Raw genomic sequence first — 24,196 nt, 5'->3', positions numbered from 1 at the left:
AGAGCGGGCATCCCTAACAACACTTTTGAATAGGGAGAGCCTTCACATAGGCAAGAGGAGCCCATGAACAATGCAATGAGGGATAATTTCTAGCCATCGCAAGGGCCCATGCCATCTATGCGAGTTCAGCCATATTTTGGTAGGAATTACTGTAACAATGAATCATTTTTGGGCAGTCACATGGATCAGCCTCAATTTGGATGTATGAGACAACCACCTAATCATGAATGAGAGCCAAGAGACAATATTATTTTCTCAAAATTCAATGGTCAATCATCATCTCCAGCTGAACTCAAAGAGTGTCTCTCTAAGCTTGAGGATTATTTTGACGCCGCTTCCTCAAAAGTCTTAGGGTTTTTTACCTCTAATTTCACTTAAAAGAGAAAATGAGCAAGTAGACTCATGGGAAGCATTCAAGGCACTCATGGTGCAAGTATTTGTCTCACCGGTGGAGAAAGAAAAGCTCGCCCGCCAATGGTATGGGCTTGAACAGCGTGGTCTTGCTGTTAGAGAATACACAAACCAGTTCCTCAACCTTACCATGTATGTTGAGTCGATTAGTGATGATGCCAAGTTACACAAGTATGTGTATGGTCTGGATCCCCAACTCTCGGCTAATGTTTTAACTCAAAATCCATCAGATTTGTTCAAAGCTATTGAGTTGGCTGAGAGGTACTCTTATATGTATCGCCACTATGCTTCATTTTAGCATGGATAGCAAAGAGGGGAGTCTCAGCCAGTGTTTGGGTAGCAAAGAGGACCTATGCTATCACATTTTGGGTAGCAAAGAGGTGCTATAAGATTGAGATAGTTTGGGGCAAGTTATGGTGGTAGTAACGTGCCATTCAGCACTCCTAAGATCCCCACATAACCCACTTTTAATGCCTTAAGACCACAAAGTAATTTCAGGACAGCAAACAGCCGGAGAATGGATAATAGGCAAGGGGACAGTAAGAATAAAAATGCTTCAGCCTTTGGCATTCCAAAGTCCATTCCCATGGATTTGTATAAAGAAAGAAAGAAAAAAGGGCTTTGTTTTAAGTGTGGCGAGAAGTATACATCTGATCATGCCTCAAAATGTGCTTTAGAAATGCTAAGGCACGGGTTCACAACATATTGGTATTTGAGGACTCAGAGGAGGACCCTGAGGATGCACATGCTTTTATGATGACTGCTGAAACAGATGAAGCTGATGAAGAGTTTGGTCAAGAGGAGTTCTTTGACCTTGCTGACTCTTTTCCTTTTGACCTCGGTGGTCGTGTATCATGGGATATGGGTGGAAAGAATGAACTACATGCTAAAATACATGTTACCATTGTTTATACCATATCTATGGATGCTTGGATAGAATCCAGAAGCCCTAATATATTGCGTATTAAGGGAAAAATTCATGGGAAGGATGTGTTTATACTTGTAGACAGTGGTAGCACTCATAGTTTCATTAATAGGGTAGTCATGAATAGGCTAAAGTGTTTTCCCACTAATTTATAGTAGCCATTGAAGGTGCAAGTTGCCAATGGGGGTGAAGAAATTAGCACTCAAGTATGCCCTGTTGTTCATATTCAACTTGCTAAAAATTTTGGACAGCAAATGGCTTTAATTGCATTGGAAATGGGGCCTATAAATGTTGTCATGGGTTGTGACTGGCTGAAAACTTTGGGCACTATAACCATGGATTTTTCCTTGCTGTATGTGGAGTTTATCAGTGTGGAATAGCTCATTCACTTGCAAGGAATTCAAAATAACAGTAAATTTTAGCTCTTTACCAGCAAACAACTCAAGAAAGAGTTCAAGAGACAGTCCCAAATCTTTGTATTGCAGTTAAATAAAGAAAATTTAGATCAATCCACTTAAACAGTAAAGAATTCAACATTGAGAGCTCTTTTAAAAGAGTACAAGGACCTCTTCCAAGTACCTACAACACTCCCCCCTAATAGGGCGGTTGATCATCCCATAGATCTGGAGCCTCAGTCAAAGCCTGTGAACAAGCCACCTTACAAATTGTCTAGGTGTGAAAGAGAAGAAGTTGCCAAACAAGTCTTGAACATGGGATTTATTGAGCCTAGCTCTTCACCATATGCTTCCCGAGTGTTATTGGTTAAAAAGAAGGATGGATCTTTCAGGATTTGCATAGACTACAGGGATCTTAATAAGATCACCGTGAAGAACAGGTACCCCATTCCACACATAGATGACTTGCTAGATCAGCTCAAGGGGGACTAAGTACGTTACAAAGATAGATTTGAGGTCAGCTATCACCAGATCTGCATGAGGGCAGGGGATGAGGTCAAAACAATATTTCAGACCGATTGAGGGCTTTATCATTTCTTGGTTATTCCTTTTGGGTTAACTAATGCATCGGCCACCTTTTAGAGCTTAATGAACAAAATATTCAACCCTTTCTTTTCAGATTTGTGTTGGTTTTCTTTGATGACATCCTCATCCATAGTAGATCACTGAAGGATCACCTTTGGCATATGAGGCAGGTGTTTGATGTATTGAGGCAGCATAGACTCTTTGCTGAGGAGGCAAAATGTTATTTCATGCAAATAGAAGTGGAATACTTGGGGCACATTGTTAGTGAAGATGGAATTAGGGCTGATCCTGAGAAAGTGCAGTGTATAAAAGACTAGCCCACACCTACAAATACCACTTCACTTAGAGGATTTCTTGGTCTCTCATCATTCTATCATAGATTCATTAGGCATTATGCTACTATTGCAGCTCCCTTGGCTGATAGGCTTAAGAAAGAGGCCTTTTTCTAGGATGCCATAGCTGATAAGAGCTTTAATCAGCTCAAGGAATTGCTTACCTCAACTCCCATCTTGGTATGCCCAAATTTTTCAAAAGAATTCACCATTGAGTGTGATGTCAGTGGCAGAGGCATAAGGGTTGTATTGTTACAAGAGCATGGGGTTATAGCGTTTGAGAGCTGCAAACTTGCTGAAAATGAGATGACCATGAATGTATATGACCAAGAGATGCTAGCCATCCTTCATGCCATTAAGAAATGGCACCACTACTTGTATGGTAGCAGGTTTAGGATCAAGAGCGACCATAGGGTCATCAAGTATTTCCTCTCTTAGTCTAATCTTACCCCCAAACAACGCAGATGGGTAGCTTTGCATAACTATAACTTTGACATTACACGTACGCGGGGAAAAGACAATGTAGTTGTTGATTCGTTATCTAGAATGTGGGCTTGTAAAGTTTCAGCCATCGTGGAATTTCATAATGATTGGATAGAAGAGCTTCAGGAGGCCTATTTGTTAGATGCTGATTTCAGCCACATTTTCCAAAAATTACAACAAGGGCATGTGGAAGAAAAATCTCCATATCAGCTTAAGAACGGTCTCTTATGGTTTCAGGGTAGGATTGTCATTCCATACACTTCTCTATTCAAGCAAAAGATCTTGCAAGAGATGCATTCCGCTCTTACACCTGGTCATTTGGGCATATTCAAAACCTATGATAAGATTGCTAAGAGCTTTCACTAGAAGGGCCTATGGAAGGATGTAAAAGATTTTTTCTTGAGGTACGTGCCATGTTTGCAAAACAAAGACATCACCTTAAAAATAGCTGGTTTACTTTAGCCATTGCCTATGCCCGAAGGCAAATGGACACACATTACTATGGACTTCATTACCGGTCTACCGGTGACCAAAAAAGGATGGAACATCATCTATGTAGTTGTGGATAGACTCACCAAGGTAGCCCATTTCATTCTTACAAAGACTCAATATAATGCTTCTCAAGTAGCCAACCAATTCCTGGAACATGTTTTCAGATTACATGGCTTACCACAGGTCATTGCACATGACTGGGATGTTAAGTTCATGAGTAACTTTTGGCAGGCATTGTTAATCTCTATGGGCACTCAGTTAGCCCCTTCCACTGCTTACCATCCACAGACCGATGGCCAGATAGAGAGGGTTAACAAGTGGCTGGAAACTTACTTGAGGCATTTCTGTCATGATGTGTAGCATGCTTGGGACTCATGGTTGCATTTGGTTGAGTTTGCCTATAATAACTCTACACACTCTCGCATTGGAGTTTCACCTTTTGAGGCATTGCGTTAGTAGTGTAAAGTCAACTTGAAGAAAGCTCAGGATCAAATGAAGCTTTATGCTAATGACAAAAGAAGGGATGTTGAGTTCCAAGAAGGGGATTTGGTGCTTTTGAAGGTGCCCAAGTCCAGATATGCCACCCTTACGGATGGGTTCAGCAACAAGTTAGCTCGCAGTCTCTATGGGCCATACCGGATTGTCAAAAGAGTGGAAGACTTGGCATATCGGTTAGCATTGCCCCCATCCACGAAGATTCATAATGTCTTCCATGTGAGTCAATTGAAGCCCTTCATTGGATCATCAGTGGATTATGTTAAGGAGCTACCACCGATAGATGAAGAAGACATCATTCAATACATACCCGAGCAAGTCATAGGACAAAGGGAAAAGAAGCTTCACTCTTGCTCCATCATGGAATACTTGATTAAGTGGCGAGGTTTACCGCTTGAGGAAGCTTCTTGGAGGCTAGCTTCAATTTTGGAAGAGTTTCCATACCTACTAGAAGTAGATTTGGCTGAAATCTAGCTAACTATGGCCATGTTTTCTCTCAAATTGACGACAGATACCTTTCTATTTCAAAGCATATTTTATTCAGTAATATGGACAACAATGGACATCATACATGGGATGAAAGTACTCCTCGAGAGCTCTATTTTGACATATGGCACACCCCGATCGAAGTCTCCTACAGAAAGTTATGATAGATTTACTACATCAGGGGCCTGTAGTAAACAACTTGTTGTCCATTGTCAGCTGACAGTGCAGAGTGCTACCATAAAGAGAAGTTGATTTGGTCAATTATTGAGCTTCAAACATTATGCAAAGAAGGAGAGCATGTCTGTCCATTACAGAAGCACTTTGGTGTGCAAGGAGCAAAATGTCTTATTGCAATGAATACTATAATGTTTTGCTTACTTGGAATATTAAAGTGCATGCATTGAACATAAGAGATCTTACATGTACAAACTTTTTGGGCACTTGGATCTAATGTAATCATGTTACCAAAGTTGAAAATGTGGAATTGACATTTAACATTTCTTTAAAAACTTGTTTCCTAGTTGGGTAGTATTAGGAGAAATTGACATTAATATATATTTTCTTTTAAATAATTTACTTACTTATTAAAAGGGTTGTATAGGAGAATTGGGGATATGTTTCTTTGTTTTTGGTAATATAGTTGTGGCCATTTTGCTAATTATGTATGTGTAACTTTTATTTACCTTGGAAAAAGAATGAAGTCTTCTTTATTTATAATTTAAATGGAAGCAATCAAAGTAGCAACTTGTGGAGAATACTTAACAATTGCAAAAGAAAATTGTTTCCAATGCTTAACAATGAATACAAACATGCACTCTCTATGAAAATGTGAATTTGAACATAAATAAATTAAACTCTATATCCCCTTGCAATAAAGTTGATGGGACCTGAAATGGGCCGGCACTAGCTATGGCACTAGCCGGACCTCATGCTCATGACAGACAAACACACCCTCATGGCCTCGCGGACCAGGAGCTTCTATCTAGTGTAAAGGACAAACTGCCCTAAAGCCTAATCTATGCGTTTATAGTTTTATAGTTTTGTAGTCCAACGTTTCCCTTTCTATAAACTCCTCAGAGGGAGAACCTATACACATTGGCAATAAATACCATGATAATCACATACATGGGAGGCAACCTCTCGGTAGAAACACCACGGCCCCACTGCAGCTCTCCTACATCGCAGGGATTAGCCCCTTGATGCGCTGCTCAACACATAAAACAAACGAACAAACTCCACTCTTCATTTAAAATCCAGGAGATAATATCATGTGTCCTTACTTAACAGTCCCTTAGGAAACTAACCCTCTATCCTACGGCAAGGGATAACCTTACGCTCTCAATCATGGGTCAATTTCCTAAGAAAACAAGTGCTATGCAGTCCAAGAGCTTTTCCGTTGATACCATGAACTATGCTTAGTGCATAATGTGAACGGTTTAGTGCACAAACAGAAGAAAATCAGCATTGTGCATCGTGCAAAACCAATCTTTTTATGATTTCCATGCTAGCGTTTATGTAATGAAAAAAGACACCGAACCTTGCGCTCATGCTGCCTTTCCCTTTATTTTAAAACAACGTCCTATAGGCATGATACAACACATAAACCAGATTTTAGTTTATGTTTTGACACTCAACCTCCCCTCTCACCCTGCCATTTAATGTTTTGCATTCGTTGATAGGTGAAAGGGTCGTTTTATGTGTATTTCCTTACAAAGAAAGCGATAAACATGAACAGAAACATAAAAACGAGGGTAAACCGAGGCCAACCTCATGCTTTACCTTCATTATACGCTGCACAAACACACATGTAATTTTTTGGAATTTTTCTTTTACCGTTTCCTAATTTTCTCCCATTTAAAACCCATTTTTCACCATTTTTTGGCATTTTTTCTCTATTTTCTTCAATTAAAAAATGACTAAAATTTAAGATTGATTGTGGGCTATGGCTCTTAGGTTCCTTGACAACAAAATTTCAGGTTTTGTTGGCGTTATGTCTCATATTTTCCATTTATTTTGCAAAAACTCCATTTTTACCCCTTAAACGCGTGTTTCACGGGTTTTATAACATTAATTGCAGCCATATCACTTATGATTTTCTGATTTTCAGATTATAAATTGTTGAAACTCATAGAAAAAAACATCATAATGAATATTTAGCCCATGGGAACAATGTTTCATCAATCAAATGGCATAAAAACTCATTTTTCTTCATTAAAAATTGAATTACCGCTTAGGTTTCGTGCTTCGGGATCTCGGTTTTGCTGCAGGACTGCGGGTCAGTCCACATTCAATGTCTAACATCTTCACAATCAGTAATCTTCATGTCTACATCGACCCGGAAGCAATCCGGTCCCAACTGGACAATCTTTCCTTCACCATTCTTCATTTCCTCTTGCACGCAGGAACAGCCCTTTAGGGGAGAGAGAGGGAGGAGAGAGAAATAATAGATTTCCATCTCTTCATTCAGTCCATCATTCCACGAGCGAAATGCGGTGATAAGACCAGCAAAGAGGGAGAAGATCAGCCCCAATGTTGGTTGTATGTGTTGTTTGTAGCCTGCAATCTCCATCATCAAGATCCATGGCGCAATTTTCAGGCGCATCCTGGCCACGCTTCCTTCATATTCTCTCTCCACGATTTGCATGAAATGTTACATAAAATTTGGGGGGGTCCCCTCTCCAAAAGGCACACCCAATTTGGCCTCTCAAATGTCCACCTCTTCGAATCTTGACTATTTGTTGGCTCCTTCTTCGTCCGGCATTTGATTTGAGCTCTGAAAAATCCTGGGTGTCCGGCTTGACATCCCGCATTGACTAGTAACTCCTGACATCTCGACAACAGTCTGAATAATTATCAAAAATCCACAAGTGTCGCTCGGGCGCCTTTTAAAAGTCGTCTTTCACTCGGTGCTTAATAATTCGAAATGAAGAGTGGAGTTTGTTCGTTTATTTTATGTGTTGAGCAGCGCATCAAGGGGCTAATCCTTGCAATGTAGGAGAGCTGCAGTGGGGCCGTGGTGTTTAAACCGAGAGGTTGCCTCCCATGTATGTGATTATCGTGGTATTTATTGCCAATGTGTATGGGTTCTCCCTCTGAGGAGTTTATAGAAAGGGAAACGTTGGACTACAAAACTATAAAACTATAAACGCATAGAAGCAGTTTGTCCTTTAGCAGTAGATAGACGCTCCTGGTCTGCGAGGCCGTGAGGGTGTGTTTGTCTGTCATGAGCATGAGGTCCGGCTAGTGCCATAGCCAGTGCCGGCCCATTTTAGGTCCCATCAAAAGTTGGAAGTATGGTTTCCTTTTATGGGGCTTAATGTATCATATAGGAATTGACTAAATCTTTAGCATTAAAGATTATAAACACACTTTGGTAGAATGTATCCATTAGAGGTAGTATGGTTTTCTACATAATCAAAGCATTCATGAATATTTTGTTATCATGGCCATAGATCATGTTCTCACTTCAAATGCATGTACAGAAATGCACCAGGCATCCAAATTGGACAATTGGGTTTAGGCTAAATAGACTATATCACATCAATACACCACCCTAAAACTTTACACATAGCATGAATAGGATAGGTAGACTCTCTCTCTCTCTCTCTCTCTCTCTCTCTCTCTCTCTCTCTCTCTCTCTCTCTCTCTCTCTCTCTCTCTCCATGCATCTATATAACCCCCCCAAAAAAAGAACAACCCCCAAAACACACACACACGCGCGCGTGCACACATGGTAAAGGAAAGCAATTGAGCAATATATGAATGATAGATGGCTATTGTTCATTACTAATTTTATACATAAATATAGATATTATCATTGGGGTGTAAGTTTTGGGTATGAGAGAGGTGATCATGAAATATAGTGTATCGAAGTCCAAAACATTTAGTGGCATGTCCAAGTTCAATGTTATTGATTATTCTCCCCTTCCAATGTAATGGTGGCTATTGTTCATTACTAATTTTATGCATAGATATAGATATTGTTGGACACTAGGAATTGATTTTAATTCCTTCACCTAGGAGCAATTGGATTTAATTAGTATTTCATGTATAACTTGATGAAATATAAATTTGAAATATACTTTTATTATGTCCTGCTTATGGAATTGGATTACACTATTCATTTAAATGCAAGTTAATTGTATGTGAAGCATGTTCCGCTAAAGTATATTTTAAATGAATTTGAAATATACTTTTATTGTGTCCTGCTTATGGAATTGGATCACACTATTCATTTAAATGTAAGTTAATTGTATGTGAAGTGCATTTCATGTATGACCTAATGGAATATGAAATTATGATACACTCTTATTGTAGCATGAATGACCATAGGGTCGACCAAGAATGTTTTCATGCAGTGGTGACTACAATATATGCGAGATTTAGTGCTGAACCTCACTTAACACATTATTAGTGAGTTTAAGAATCTCCCAATTCCCATTTTTTGAATACTAAAAAGGTGACACACAAATAATATGCCAATAGGTTTCTCAAAACCATATGATGTGACCTATCATTGGAATGCGCTTGAAAAATTGAATCTATTGACCTTTAGAACGCTCGATTTGGAGTTATAGTGTTCAAGTTATGACAAATCTAAATATTTGACCACGTGTCCCAAACTTATGGGAAATTCCCATATTCCCCAATATGGTGTTACTTGGTCCCTTCCTCTCTGATGCTTGCGCTTTAGCACACCTGTGACAAGAGAATGCATGGGTTGCATGAAAGAACCTAACTCCTCATTCGGGCAACGGTGAGATCTCCTACCATGGCCTAGGCGTGTCTGTGTCACATTCGCTTGGATTTGATGGACCCCACCCTTTGTTGGCATACCAATCTCCATAGGGGCAAGAGAGCTCTTGACACTCTGTAGTTGCCACAAGCAAGCCTCTTTCTGTGATGAGTCGTATGAAGGAACCTCATCCTCAATCCTCTTGAGAAGCCTCCTTAGGTCCTCTATAGAGGACACAAGATGCTCCTCATGCACCCCCTCCTGTGAAGAAAGCTCCTCTAAATCAGGGACTTCGAATGTAGGTACAACAACTGGTGCATCACCAATTGCTCGCAAGTTATCAATGATGGGTAAAACTTGGTGAATGTGTGGAAAGTGCCTCTCCAAGATTAGTCTCAAGCCGTATAAGTGTTTGCAGTCAGTGACCCAATCAGCACAATCACAGTAATTTGACTGCATACTCACATGGTACCATTTCTCTTGTTGTGTTGTACATGCCATATTGAAGAGCATCGTTCCCTTGTTCATGACTTGGAGAGAGGATTGATCCCTCTCATACCGCTGGAGTATCCTCTCCCTTGCAACAAGCCTAGCAGTGTGACTCTTGCTTAATCCATAGACGGTGAAGCACACAGAGTTAGTTGTCACAAATAATCATGTTTAAAGTCACTCAATCACACAGTCGTAAAAAAAGCTCTATTATAGGTTGAATACGCTACCTTTCTCCTACTTTTGTCTGAAAAACTCAATCGCAGTTCCACCCATCCTAGAACCTAGGTTGAGCTACCTGCCAAGGCGTGTAGTAGATCCAAGGTAGACCTATTAATCTGCGCATCAAGGAGCGTGTACTTTATGAATTTCCATAACCTCTCAATGAGATTAGTTGTGTCTGCATTGCCATGGGGAAACATCCACAACCAAACTTGGGCCACCTTCTTTGCCAAATGCAAGCATGCCCACACCATCCATTGGTCACATATCAAACCACATTTGGGAGAGAGGAATAACAACACACCAACTACTCAAACAGTTCCTCAAATTGTTCCTCCATTGGGCAGTTCATTAGATTGCATAGTGATGCATAAACATGGTCACGCTTGTCTAGGAATCTTCATTCAATGGCCACCCATGTATGAACCTCGATGTATAGACTCTTAAATATAAACCCCAAGCTAATCAAACTACATCAAATGAAGCTAATTCGTACTTGGGGGAGGAGATCCTCAACCCATGTCTTCTTTGTGTGAACCAACAAAGTATTATGTGGCAGGCAACCTAACATCTTCCACCATCAATGTTGCTCATACGCCAACAAAAAGGATAATCTGAAACAATGCTAGAGAGGGCCTCGAGCTCTTGCTAGGACTTGTCAATGACAAGAGCAACCGAGCGAATATCACCCATCCTGGAGAGAACTACCTGCATTGTAATTTGCAATGCCACGATCTCTTGGTTGGAACCGTTGTCGCTTGTGCATAGCATGAACCAAATGGGAACACCCATTCCATGTTGGTTCGGTAGAACAGTGGCATAAAGCATTAGACCAAACACATTGGTCTTAAAGGTGCTATCAATCGCCCATGCATTGTTCCTTGAGAACCTCTTACTCATCTCAAGCATCCATTCATCTTGGATAACTAGTATGAATGGTTTATCCTTATCCTCTTTTGCATGGGCATTGTAAGGTTGACAATACAACACCTATATGATCCAAAGTTGCTTCATCACATAGGCACAATGATTGTTGTAATATACAAACGTGAAAAGGGATATGTGCAATACCTTTTTCAAGTCTCGTAGACGAAGCGCTTCCATGTACATGACCGTCCAATCGTCACTAGAAAGTTTTCCTACAATACCCCATATCCAATTGGTGCCAATAGTAATTGATTGCATAGAACCAATTTTTCAATAAACCCAACATACCTTCGAGGCACAGTTGGTATGACAAAGTTCGCACTTCTTTTGGGATCATGAAGAATCTAAAGGTGGCCCGATCTTGTGGAGAGGCATTTTGCAAGTGAAATTGTTCCTTTGAAAAACTCATCTTGGCAACATGGCGGGACGTCCCAACATCAAACAAGTCCTCCTTGCAGCAATCAATGACGCGAGGATGCACTGGTAAGTGATATAAATCTGCACGAGAAACAGGAACATGCCCCTCGTGCAAGGCATGAACCCTTATAGTGACTTCTTGGGTGCCATCTTTATACTCCACTTGGACCTTGAATGGGCAACCACACTTCTTCGATGTTCTTAGCCTACCAACTTAGGAGCCCTTGCAAGTGGCACTACCACTACGATGGCATGCAAACTCCCCAATCACCTTGGATGGACCATGCTTTTTGGTCGATCGAAGCTTGCGCAACCTAACCTTATGCTCAACTATGATTTCATGCAACTTGCACTCCATAAGTGATCTATTTGACACAAGCTCAATGATAGATGCTTTCCTTTCTGCCGCATGAAATGGATATAAGGAAACTCCATCAAATCAATGGGACTTTTGTAATAGCCTTGCAAGCACACAAATTGATAAGCTCCTTGACATAAGGGAGAGAAATGCCATGGCTCCGCATATCAGTGCACCACCTTGATTTGATAGACTCAATTAAAAACTTGTATGATTACAAGAAATTAACTAGGTATGCTTGTGGCTAATTATTTTTGGATACTCCTTAACACATGTGCCTTAAGAAACCAATCTTCTAAGCTCACAATTATGCTAGAGCATAGGCAAGATGGGCAATGTGTCCTTAAACTCTAATCTGATTTGGAATAATGAGAGTAAGTGCAATGATATTATGTATGTGAGAAAATGAGAAACGCCTAAGCCACTGACACCTTTATGAGCACCTGTAACCCTGTTTATATGATTTGCAATGGATATGCTCTCCCAATCCTCCAAGCATGCAATGTGGAGTGAGGGCTTCGATCTAAAGGCAAGTACAACTTGACCCACATCATCTGTGACAGTGCAAAGAGATTCTTTGATCCTTTTCCATCTCTTCAAGTCTAGCAACTCCCTCCTGTTGAACTGCTGAAGCACATCCAGTGTGATAGCTCTCTCCTCGTTCAAATCACTCACCATCAACATGTAGCTCCTTCGGTTGAACGAGATGTACTTTGGTGAGATAAAATTTACTGGATTCAGCCCAAAGCTATCACTTTCTTGTGGTGTTGTATCATTCTCTTCAACATAAGTATCATGTATCTCATCCTCCTCTCGATGTTTCCTCATCAGTATCATCATCACCAATCTTAGCATTGCTCTCTAGAATCCATTGCCATTGACTAAACAAGCACACATCACCAATCTATTATCGCAATATCACACTACATATATTAAGAGCATGAGTGAAAGAGATAGAGCGAAATGCACCTTGCTGCGGAGGCCATCGTTGGAGAAACACAGAGCTTTCCACTTCTCGGGCAAATGTGTTGTTGTAGTATGGGTCTCGTATCTTAAAATGAGTCGTTCCCTCAGCATGCCTTGCTTGCAGGGTATTTTTACTGGTTATACTGAGAGCAAAAAAGATGCTCAGAGTTGTCGATTGATTTTGCACACTTCACAAACCGGATTTGTGTTTTCTTCTGGGTTTACTACCGATGGTGGGTTTACTTTTGGTTAGGGTCAGAATCAATGGTTTTCAAAAGGGACATTGCCAACACCATTCAATGGCAATGTGGACCCACAAAATTTTAAATGTGGCCTAACAACGTAACAAGGTTTGGTATTCCACCCACTTATTTCACGTGGAATAGCGATTGTTCCACCAAGCTCGAGATCACCAACTAGTTGGGTTTACTAGCATGGCTGGGTTTACTATCACCAAACTCACGGGGTATGTAAACGCCCCGAACAACGTAGTATGCTTAACAATTATGATATTTGCTTGTTTTTGAGATTTAATAGAAAAGAGAATGAACACTTAAAGCTGAAAATGAAAATTACTCACAAAATTATAGCCATAAAAATGTAAAAGTAATGGAGACAAGATTGAGGGTTGAAGATGGGCAACCGCCCCCCGAAGGAATGTATTTCTGCTCAACCCAAGTCCCTTAGGGAAGAGCTCAGTTACAATCAACCTGAGAGTGAGAAGAAGTAATTCTCACTCTCACAAGATCATGCAAAGATGTACAAACACACATGCATTATCTATTATGCAATGATAAGAATTGATTTCTTTACAGTATGAGAGAAGAAAAAGGGGAATTCAGCCTTTCTCCATCGTTGATCAGCAGTACAGGGATAGAGCTTGCTTCTTGTAGCTAAAATGGAAGAAAGAGCTCAAGAAGGAGGTGCTGTAATGAGTTTACAGGCTTGTTGTCTTGTAAAACAGCAGTGATAGAAGAGGGAATATGGAGGAATTTGATAATGGAAAAGTGGGGGATGATGATGGGGATGGATGGGGCCAGTTTCTGGCTATCTGTGGGTGCTGTACATGAGTTTACAGCAAAGAAAAATGATGCTCAATGAAGAAAAACGAGCTCTTATTTATAGGAGAGGGGAGAGCTAGTACAAAAGGGGAAAGTGGAGTAGCACAAGACAAGTGTCCAGCCACATGTCATGAGATGTGACAAGTGGTGGGACACTTGGAAACTTGTGTGACAAGTGTCTTGACACTTGTCTCTTCTTTATGGCCTTCCTTTTTGGGTTGAATACTGTCAAGAATAGAAACAACCAAATTTAGTAAGCACAGTCAGAGTATAGAACTTACTATTTTTAGAATGACATCCCTATTTTTTAGGACTAGCATTTTTAGGCTAATTCGAGGCTCCTAAAATTTAGGGACCTCCTAAAATTTAGGGATCTCCTAGAATTTAGGGACCCCCCCAATATGGGTATCATATGAAAGCTTTTTCCGTGTACATCGCAAAAATGGTATCCGAATCTTCATGTGACTTTCCTATGCAAAGAAATGTGCACTTCAAGCTTTCAGTCCACACATGCACATTATACAAGCATTTCATGATCATGCCATCTTGTTGATTGTAACTGTCTGTTCTGGTGGATCTAGCCCACACTTCAAGGCATCAATCCTTTCTGTGTGCGAGTCTAACCCTGATATGCGTGAGTTCTAGTCACAGGCGCCCAATCAGGTCATATAGGTGGAAGTGTGAACTATCTTTTCTCTAACCCACCGTGTGGGTCCACCATAACCTGTGACCACTCATCAGTGGCCAGCTCCAATGCACTTTTCTTTATATCTAATTAGTGCAAAGGAAATAAATTTAATAAATCATTATATAGATAAATTAATGAAAAAGGATACAAATTCTGTTTCTATAGAGTTGTGACAGCCCTCTGGCTTTTATTCAGCTGTCCTCAGCTGAAAATCTTCTTGATATTGTTGTAGAATATTTGGGTAATCCTTCATGAATTTTTCATCTACCCACTGTGCATCTGTGGTGGGTAGATTCTTGAATTTTAGCAAGAATTTTTTTGTCACAAGGCCACTTCTCGTGGTTCGATCCTTGAGAAACAAAATCTTTTCAGGTTCTAAGAGTTGCTCTGTTTCTTCAACTTCTGGGGGATCTTCAGTAATGGGTTCCTTTGGTTCTGGTCCTATGTAAGGTTTTAGCAAACTTACATGAAAAGCATTGTGTATTTTCCAATGAGTAGGAAGCTCAAGTCGATAAGAAACTTCATTTATTTTCTCAATCACTTTGAAGGGTCCAAAGTATCTACTAGAGAGCTTTGGAAAAGATGAATTTTGACCAGAACCTTGTTTGAGCCTGCTTTTATCAAACTTTAGCAAGACATATTGACCTTTTTCAAAAGCCAAAGGTCTTCTTCGTTAATCTGCTTGCTTCTTTTGTCGCTCTTGCGCAACTTTGATAGTGGCTCGAACTTGATCCATTGTTGTTTTTAAATCTGAAGCAAACTCATCAGCAGCAAAAATCTTATCTTTAGTGCGAATAATTGGAGGAGGAATCACTTTACCCTGTACTATTTCATTTGGAGCTTTCCCTGTGGATGAGTGCACTGTATTGTTGTAAGCAAACTCCAATAATGGAAGATATTTCTCCCATTGTGACTTATGTTCACTAACATAAGCTTTCAACATATCCAAAAGAGTGAGATTCATCACCTCTGTTTGGCCGTCAGTTTGAGGATGAAAAGCTGAGGAGAACTTTAAAGTGGTTCCCAAATTCTCAAATAAATTACGCCAAAAGTTACTTGTGAATTTGGAGTCTCTATCTGAAATGATCTCAGAAGGCATACCATGTAATCTGAAGATATGTTGAATGAAAAGTCTTGCAGCTTGTGCGGATTTCAATGTTTTATGACATGGAATAAAATGTGATTGTTTGCTGAATCTATCAATTATGACCCAAATCATATCATGACCTTGAGGTGTTCTTGGAATACCTGAGATGAAATCCATTGTGATAGATTCCCATAGATCTTTGGGCACTGGAAGAGGTTGCAACAATCCTGGAATCTTCTGCCTATCATATTTGGATTTTTGGCATACCAGACAAGCCTCAATGAAGTTATGTGTATCTTTTCGTAATGTTGGCCAATAAAAGTAGCGCTCAATTGCACTTAGAGTGGCTGCCCTCCCTCTATGCCCTGCATAAGGGGGTTCATGATTTTCTTTAAGCACCTTTTGTCGAACAGGAAGAGTGACACAAAGGCGATTGTTCATGAGAAGGTAACCATCTTTGATGGAATAATCTAGATGAGAACCTCCTTGCTGTAAATTTGACCAAATTGCTGCAAAATCAGTATCTTCATCATAAGTATTCTTCATCGTTTGAAAATCTTCATGATGAGCCACTGTAATAGTTGCAATGCGAGGCACTCTAGAAAGTGCATCAGCAACTACATTTTGTTTCCCTGGAGTGTACATAATTTGAAAATGAAACATAGACAAGAAATTTTCCCATCTTGCATGTTTCTCCTGCAAATGCTTTTGAGTCTTGAAATACTTCAAGCTTTGATGATCGGTTTTAATAAGGAATTCATTGCCTAAAAGATAATGTTTCCATATCTTTAAAGCATGAACCACTGCTAAGAGCTCCTTTTCATAAATGTCATACCTTTTCTCCACATCATTTAGACGGCGGCTTTCAAAGGCTACGGCATGGCCTTCTTGATTTAGCACTGCACCAATACAATCACCGCAAGCATCTGCTTCCACCACAAATGGTTTTACCAGATCTGGAATGATAAGAACAGGTCCAGAAGTAAGAGCTGTTTTCAGCCTTGTGAAGGCTGCCTTCTCTTTTTCCTTCCATTGGAAAGAGATCTTCTTCTTTGTAAGGTCATGAAGTGGAGAAGCCATATGTGCAAAATGCTTGATGAAGCGGCGGTAATAAGAACATAAGCCAAGAAACGATCGCACCTCATGTACATCACGAAGATGAGGCCATTCTTGGATTATCCTGATCTTTTCAGAATCCATCTGAATTCCTTCAAAAGAGATGACATGCCCAAGGTAATTTATTTTATGCATGAAAAATTCACTCTTTTTACCATTTACCAAGAGTTGATTTTGTTGTAGTAATTGTAGAACAATTTCCAAGTGTTGATGATGCTCCTCTTCATTCTTGCTAAAGACAAGAATATCATCAAAGAAAGTACCGACATATTGTCGATGCTCTCTAAAGATGCGCTCCATCATTCGATTAAAGGTGGCTGGTGCATTGGTTAATCCGAAAGGAACCACCAAGAATTCATAAAGACCGTATGAAGTGCGGAAAGCAGTTTTGTGTACATCTTGTGGTATTACCCTAATTTGATGATAACCACTCTTTAAATCAATGCGGCTGAAAACCTTTGAGCCTCCTAGACGATCCAAAATGTCGTCAATTCTGGGAATAGGAAACCGATTCTTCACGGTGATTTTGTTGAGGGCTCGATAATCAATGCACATCCTGAATGTGCCATCTTTCTTTTGAACAAGAAGAACCGGTGAACAAAATGGTGAGCTACTTGGCCTAATTAGCCCACGGTTGAGTAGGTCTTCGACTTGCTTTCTGATTTCTTCTTGTTGAGGATGGCTCACACGGTATGGTGCTATATTAGGAGGAGAACTGCCTGGGATAATATCAATATGATGGTCTTCTGGCCTTTCTGGGGGAAGCTGATAATGAAGATCTTCCAAAAAACAATCTTTATACTTTTCCAAGAGCTGAAGTTGCTCTTGGTTTTCAGCATTCATATTATCTTTTACATCAGTGACATAAAGCAGACAACATTGAACACAATCCTTAATTGCTCTAGAGACTTGCATATGGCTTACCATAGGTATGGTGTCTCCAGAAACTCCAGCTTGGATCTCGTACTTCTTGCCTTTGTTGGTGAGTTCTACCTTCTTTTTCCGAGAGAAGATGGTTGAATCTATTCTATGATTCCAGGGCATGCCAAGAATCACATCGCAACCATCAAGGTCTCCGATACAGAAGGTATCTTCGTCATTGTAGCCTTGAATTTGAAACTTGAGCTTGCCAATGTAGGGTATCACAGTCTTCATTGTGTCACCTTGCAACTGTCCCCAAGCTTTTAATAATTTGCGCGTCTCTGGAGTGTGAGTTGTGTTTGCAACTACATCGCTGATAGCATTGATTTTCACTGGCGACTTAGGCCTGTTGTCAGAAACCTTGCTTTGTCCCTTGTTTGGACATTGCTTCACTACGTGGCCTGTTTGTCCACATTTAAAGCACTTCCCTTCTTTCATGAAGCGTTGCTTTTCTTCTTCGGAAAATTGCTTTGCTTGTGGATATAGATTGGAGTGAAATTGAGGAGCATTAGGAGGTGCATAGGGCTTCATCTTCTTTTGATTTGATGGCTGCTTTTGCCACTATTTTTGTCCTTCATTTGGGGCTGAATACTCCTCATCATCAGCTACTCTCTTCTTATCATTCTTTTGGAATGATTTGTTGCCATTGTGCTCCATTTCCCATGTCTCAGCATGGTCAATGAGTTCCCTGAGACTAGAACAATGATAATGATTAAGAGCAGTACGAAGTTTAAAATGCAAACCTCCTTGAAACTTCCTAAGCTTTTCCGAACTGCTGATCTTCTTGAAATGTTGGACCTTCAAAAGTAGCTCCCAAAATCTCTTGGTATAGTCACCAAGTGACTCATTTTTCCTTTGCCAAAGCCGATCCCATTCCATTTTTACATCTCTTTTGAAATGAACAGGAAGAAATTGGCTTTGTATCAGGCGAACAAAGGATCGCCATGATTTTGGGGCAGCATGATCATATTCCAACCCCGTCCACCAAGTATGGGCTAAATCAGTTAAATGTAAAGCTGCAAACTTAATCTTTTCTTTTTCTTTATACTTGTCACGACCATACAAAATTTGAAATTGACGAATAAACTTCAGAAGAAGATCAGGATTTCGGGAACCATCATACATACTGAACTTGATCTTCTTTTCAAGTTGAGATAGTGACTTAGTCTTCTTCTTCTTCTTATGCCTTCGTCCATGCTCGGATATTGAGGTTGAAGATGATGAAGTGCTTGATGGGATGAAGATGGAGACGAGGGTGAAGAATGTCGACGCCTTTGACGATGATGAGGTCTTCCATGAGAAGGGTGTGACTCTTCATTACTAGAAGAGGATCCATCAGAATAGGCGCCAGATGACTTTGAAGAAGAGGATGAGCTTCGACGCGATCTCTTTCTTTGTCTTGAAGTAGAATGGGACTGCCTCTTAGAAGTAGTTGGACTTCTTCATCGGCTCCTTTCATTGGTATGGCTTTGTCTCCTTGAAGTAGATGGGCTTCTTTCCTTGAATTCTTTGGGATTCTCAACTTTTTCTAGTTTGAGAAGTTGCTCACGAATTTGCTGATTCTCCTCTCTAAGACTTTGAATGGCTTGAAGGATAGCACTCGATTGATCCATTGAGACTAAAGAAAAAAAAATATGCTCACGCACTCAATGCAAGGGCTGAAAACAAACAAACTTATAGTTGTAAGCACTACCAGTGTTGGGGGTGAGGACCGAGCCAAAGCTCTGATACCACTGTAAACGCCCCGAACAACGTAGTATGCTTAACAATTATGATATTTGCTTGTTTTTGAGATTTAATAGAAAAGAGAATGAACACTTAAAGCTGAAAATGAAAATTACTCACAAAATTATAGCCATAAAAATGTAAAAGTAATGGAGACAAGATTGAGGGTTGAAGATGGGCAACCCCCCCCCGAAGGAATGTATTTCTGCTCAACCCAAGTCCCTTAGGGAAGAGCTCAGTTACAATCAACCTGAGAGTGAGAAGAAGTAATTCTCACTCTCACAAGATCATGCAAAGATGTACAAACACACATGCATTATCTATTATGCAATGATAAGAACTGATTTCTTTACAGTATGAGAGAAGAAAAAGGGGAATTCAGCCTTTCTCCATCGTTGATCAGCAGTACAGGGATAGAGCTTGCTTCTTGTAGCTAAAATGGAAGAAAGAGCTCAAGAAGGAGGTGCTGTAATGAGTTTACAGGCTTACTGTCTTGTAAAACAGCAGTGATAGAAGAGGGAATATGGAGGAATTTGATAATGGAGAAGTGGGGGATGATAATGGGGATGGATGGGGCCAGTTTCTGGCTATCTGTGGGTGCTGTACATGAGTTTACAGCAAAGAAAAATGATGCTCAATGAAGAAAAACGAGCTCTTATTTATAGGAGAGGGGAGAGCTAGTACAAAAGGGGAAAGTGGAGTAGCACAAGACAAGTGTCCAGCCACATGTCATGAGATGTGACAAGTGGTGGGACACTTGGAAACTTGTGTGACAAGTGTCTTGACACTTGTCTCTTCTTTATGGCCTTCCTTTTTGGGTTGAATACTGTCAAGAATAGAAACAACCAAATTTAGTAAGCACAGTCAGAGTATAGAACTTACTATTTTTAGAATGACATCCCTATTTTTTAGGACTAGCATTTTTAGGCTAATTCGAGGCTCCTAAAATTTAGGGACCTCCTAAAATTTAGGGATCTCCTAGAATTTAGGGACCCCCCCAATATGGGTATCATATGAAACCTTTTTCCGTGTACATCGCAAAAATGGTATCCGAATCTTCATGTGACTTTCCTATGCAAAGAAATGTGCATTTCAAGCTTTCAGCCCACACATGCACATTATACAAGCATTTCATGATCATGCCATCTTGTTGATTGTAACTGTCTGTTCTGGTGGATCTAGCCCACACTTCAAGGCATCAATCCTTTCTGTGTGCGAGTCTAACCCTGATATGCATGAGTTCTAGTCACAGGCGCCCAATCAGGTCATATAGGTGGAAGTGTGAACTATCTTTTCTCTAACCCACCGTGTGGGTCCACCATAACCTGTGACCACTCATCAGTGGCCAGCTCCAATGCACTTTTCTTTATATCTAATTAGTGTAAAGGAAATAAATTTAATAAATCATTATATAGATAAATTAATGAAAAAGGATACAAATTCTGTTTCTATAGAGTTGTGACAGGGTAACTCTTGAAAAATCCGCTCTTTCCGACGTGCTGGGTTTACTTAGTGGGTTGGGATTACACTGTTTTATGGGTTTACTTCTTCATGGATCGACATCATAGATTGAGGTGGGATATTGAGGTGGCTCATGCATCGTTGATCCCATCTCTTGAGGGTCATAAAGACCTTGTGAGAGATAGTCCTGAAGGAGGAGGGAAGGGCTTTTAATTTTAAAAAAGAAAGGGAAGAGAAAAAGAAAGATTACAAGAGAGAGAGAGAGAGGGGAAGGGAGAGGGGTTTTAATTGAAAAAAAAAAGGTTTGGAAAAGGGAGTAGGTTTGGAAAGCCCTCTGGAGAGACTCGGGACTTTCCAAACCTACATCCAAAATAATACAATAGTATAATAAGATGTCTTATTATTTTGCACCTTGGGTCCAGATGCATATCAAGACGAGGGAGATTGCCTACGTAAATGAGTGTGACCTGCGTGAAATATGTTACCTATATCATTGTCACACATGGCCGGACGGCCACTTCTTTTTCCCTTCAAACTTGAAACTTGAAAGGCCAAAGCCTCAGGCCGTTAGGCTGTTGCGGCCGCCCGTGTTTTTTAACGTGTGTTTGTTACGGACCCAAAAAAAGACAGAGGAGCGATCAAGCCAAAGCAGAGAAGCGCTCAGCCACTCTCCCTACCCGACACGGAATGGGGAGAGAGCGCCAGCTTCCGACCTCCTCTGCACGGAGGTCTCTCTCTGGTTTTGTGCTTCAACGTACGCCACACGGAATGGGGAGAGTCTAGAGAGAGCCAGCTTCCGACTTCCTCTGCACGGAGGTCTCTCTCTTCTCTGGTTTTGTGCTTCAACGTACGCCACACGTTCCAAACAAATTATACCACTGATATTCAGTAAAGGTGCAGGGACCAGCCGGTCTTAGGCCAATCATAGCCTAATTCCACGGATATTCAGTAAAGGTGCAGGGACCAGCCGGTCTTAAGCTAATCATAGCCTAATTCCAGTATTGTACGCGGAGATCAGTAAAGATGTCAGTCACACACGCACACCTGTCCGTTTTAGCAGACTAAGTACCGCCCAATTCCAGTCTTCAATTGTCACTGTCGTTTCTGTGACCTCGAGCACAAGATCAGGCATGCTGCTTGAGGAATAAGCCAATATTTATCCTGCGCTTCACTCCTGCTGCCCCTCTCTACCAAATTATTTATGAGGGGCTGGTGGCCCTCAAGAAGAGGTGCTGTGTCAAGCCCATGGATGCTTTACAGCACTCTGATGATCCCTATTGTGCTTCTTGTGTTCCTTTTGAGCTCTCCAGGCGTACAGGATAGCCTCCATTTGCATGACAAAGCTGCAGTTCACACATCAATCCTACATGAGGATGCCCTGCTCATGAACAGAAGCTTCACCAATCTTTTTGATGCTTACAGGCAGTGGGATGTGGAGGTGGGATGCTCCCAGTTCAGAGATAGAGAAGACTGGATCGGCTCTTCCAACCCCAGCCTGCAAGATTTTCCAGATCCAGCCTGTAGGTCCTCATCATCACACGAATCCTTGAGACATGTGTCTGTCCTCGTTAAGAAGTCGAGATGGCTTCCCAACAACCTTGAGAATCTCTATTCTTGCAGCTGTGGGCTGACTTGCTTGTGGTCCAAATCCGACGTTCTAGCCAGTAATCCTGATGCTGTGCTGTATGAGACCGCCACCCCTCCTTACAAGGTTGGTATCCTGGACACAAGATGATCAGTACTATCAGATTCTCTGACTACACATGTTAGCTTTTACCAATCCTTCATCTTTGCATCATCTGAACATTCAAAAGATTCAATTCGTATACATGGATCCTGGCTTTTAGACAAGACGTTCTCTCAAAGTATCCAATATTTAGATATCATGACATAATTGCCCTGAACAAAGACAAGGTACTGCCAAGTTCTTGTAGAGAGCCTTAATTTATCTGTGTTGAGTGGATTCATAGTTGGGGCATTCTTCTGATCTGAAGTATCTCACTTCATTTTTTAATGGTGCACTTCATTTTTTTCTCTTGTCTTATAGAGACGCAGAGGAGAGCCTCTGAGAGTGTATATGGATCTAGAGCCAGGAAGAAAGTCTTCAGGGTATGAAGACGTCTTTATAAGTTACCATGCGGGAGATACGCTGCAAGCAACATACGCTGGAGCATCATTCCACATACATAGGAGCTACTACACCTCTTCAGTCAAGAGAAATGTATGTAGAAGGTTAACAATTCATAAAGAAAAGGCCCTTTTTCATAATCAGCAGTCTCAATGGATTCACTTCTTTTTCATTATATAAGAGCCCCCATTTGCAGCTTTGATTATCACTGCTTGTCATGATATAAAGCCCCCCTTTGCAGCCTTGATTATGACCAGTGTCAGTGGATTGGCATGTTTTGTTCTTTTTCTGTGTTGATCAGGATGTGCTGGTGTACTGGTCATCATCCCACTGTGTGCCTGCGAGGATGGGACTCGCGAGGGAGCTTCTGGCGTACCTGCCTCACCATTCCTTTGGTAAGTGTCTGAACAACAGGGCCGGCGAGGACACGATCCTAAAGATGTATCCAGAGTGCAGCAGGAGCTCAGGGAACAGGTTCTACTGGGCATACCACCTGCATTGTGCCATGTCACACTACAAGTTTGTCCTGGCCATAGAGAACACCATGACAGAATCTTATGTGACAGAGAAGCTGTTCTACGCCCTGGACGCAGGGGCGATACCGATCTACTTTGGGGCCGGGAATGTGCTGGACATGGTGCCCCCTAACTCCATCATCGATGGCTCCCAGTTCGCAACCCTGGAGGATCTGGCAGCCTATGTGAAGAGGGTGGCATCAGATCCGGTGCTGTACGCGGCTTATCACGCATGGCGGCGCTGTGGAGTGATGGGCCACTACCATCGAACCAGGGCTCTCAGTCTCGACTCCCTACCTTGCAGGCTCTGCTCTCTTGTCAGCAGCTGTGGAGGGAAGGATTATCAAAGCCTGTAGTGCTTTTAGAGCAGGGCAGCATCTCTTGATGGGTTACATCATACACTTGCAAAACATTAATTGATTACAAACTTTCAATTGAATGAAAAAATGAGCAGTGTATGTATAGAGTTGTTGAAATGAGATAGTGATAGCATTCACATGTGAGTGCTTATATTTTGATTTTTAATTGCACTTAATTTCGTATGTTTAGGGTTTAAATGATTGATTATTCCATGCATTCTTATATTACAGGCTTGTTTGTTTCTTTGTGTATTTGTTCCATGTATTGCTTATTTGTCTATTTTGTACTATTGTGAGCATTCGATGTGACTAGCAACATTGTAGATTAGTGATTACTTGCTAGCTCTATGTGCATTGCAATATGTGAGAATATGAGGGCATTGATTGCTAAGCTTTCAAAGACAACTAATGCTTCTT

At 40.9% G+C, this 24,196-nt stretch overlaps 1 protein-coding gene across 1 annotated transcript; it reads left to right on the top strand.

Moving 5' to 3' along the window:
* The first annotated feature begins 21,405 nt into the window (after window positions 1–21,405).
* Window positions 21,406–23,961, top strand: LOC148030815 (alpha-(1,4)-fucosyltransferase-like). The gene is made up of 3 exons (XM_087684349.1): window positions 21,406–22,488; window positions 22,825–22,998; window positions 23,207–23,961. The coding sequence occupies exons 1-3, from the start codon at window positions 21,979–21,981 to the stop codon at window positions 23,774–23,776; spliced, it is 1,254 nt and encodes a 417-aa protein (XP_087540475.1). The 5' UTR covers window positions 21,406–21,978; the 3' UTR covers window positions 23,777–23,961.
* Window positions 23,962–24,196: the final 235 nt, after the last annotated feature.

The sequence above is a fragment of the Lygodium microphyllum genome, chromosome 9 (assembly GCF_053477565.2).
Source record: "Lygodium microphyllum isolate KBCC chromosome 9, Lygodium_microphyllum_v1.1.10, whole genome shotgun sequence".
NCBI classification, from domain to species: Eukaryota; Viridiplantae; Streptophyta; class Polypodiopsida; order Schizaeales; family Lygodiaceae; genus Lygodium; species Lygodium microphyllum.
Note: the sequence above shows the minus strand (reverse complement) of the source record. Positions and strands in the feature narration are given on the sequence as shown.

Coding starts and splice junctions, on each gene's coding strand:
- LOC148030815 (XM_087684349.1), top strand. CDS start 21,979: ATGAGGGGCTGGTGGCCCTCAAGAAGAGGTGCTGTGTCAAGCCCATGG. Junction 22,489..22,824: donor CCGCCACCCCTCCTTACAAG/GTTGGTATCCTG, acceptor CTTGTCTTATAG/AGACGCAGAGGAGAGCCTCT. Junction 22,999..23,206: donor CCTCTTCAGTCAAGAGAAAT/GTATGTAGAAGG, acceptor TGTGTTGATCAG/GATGTGCTGGTGTACTGGTC.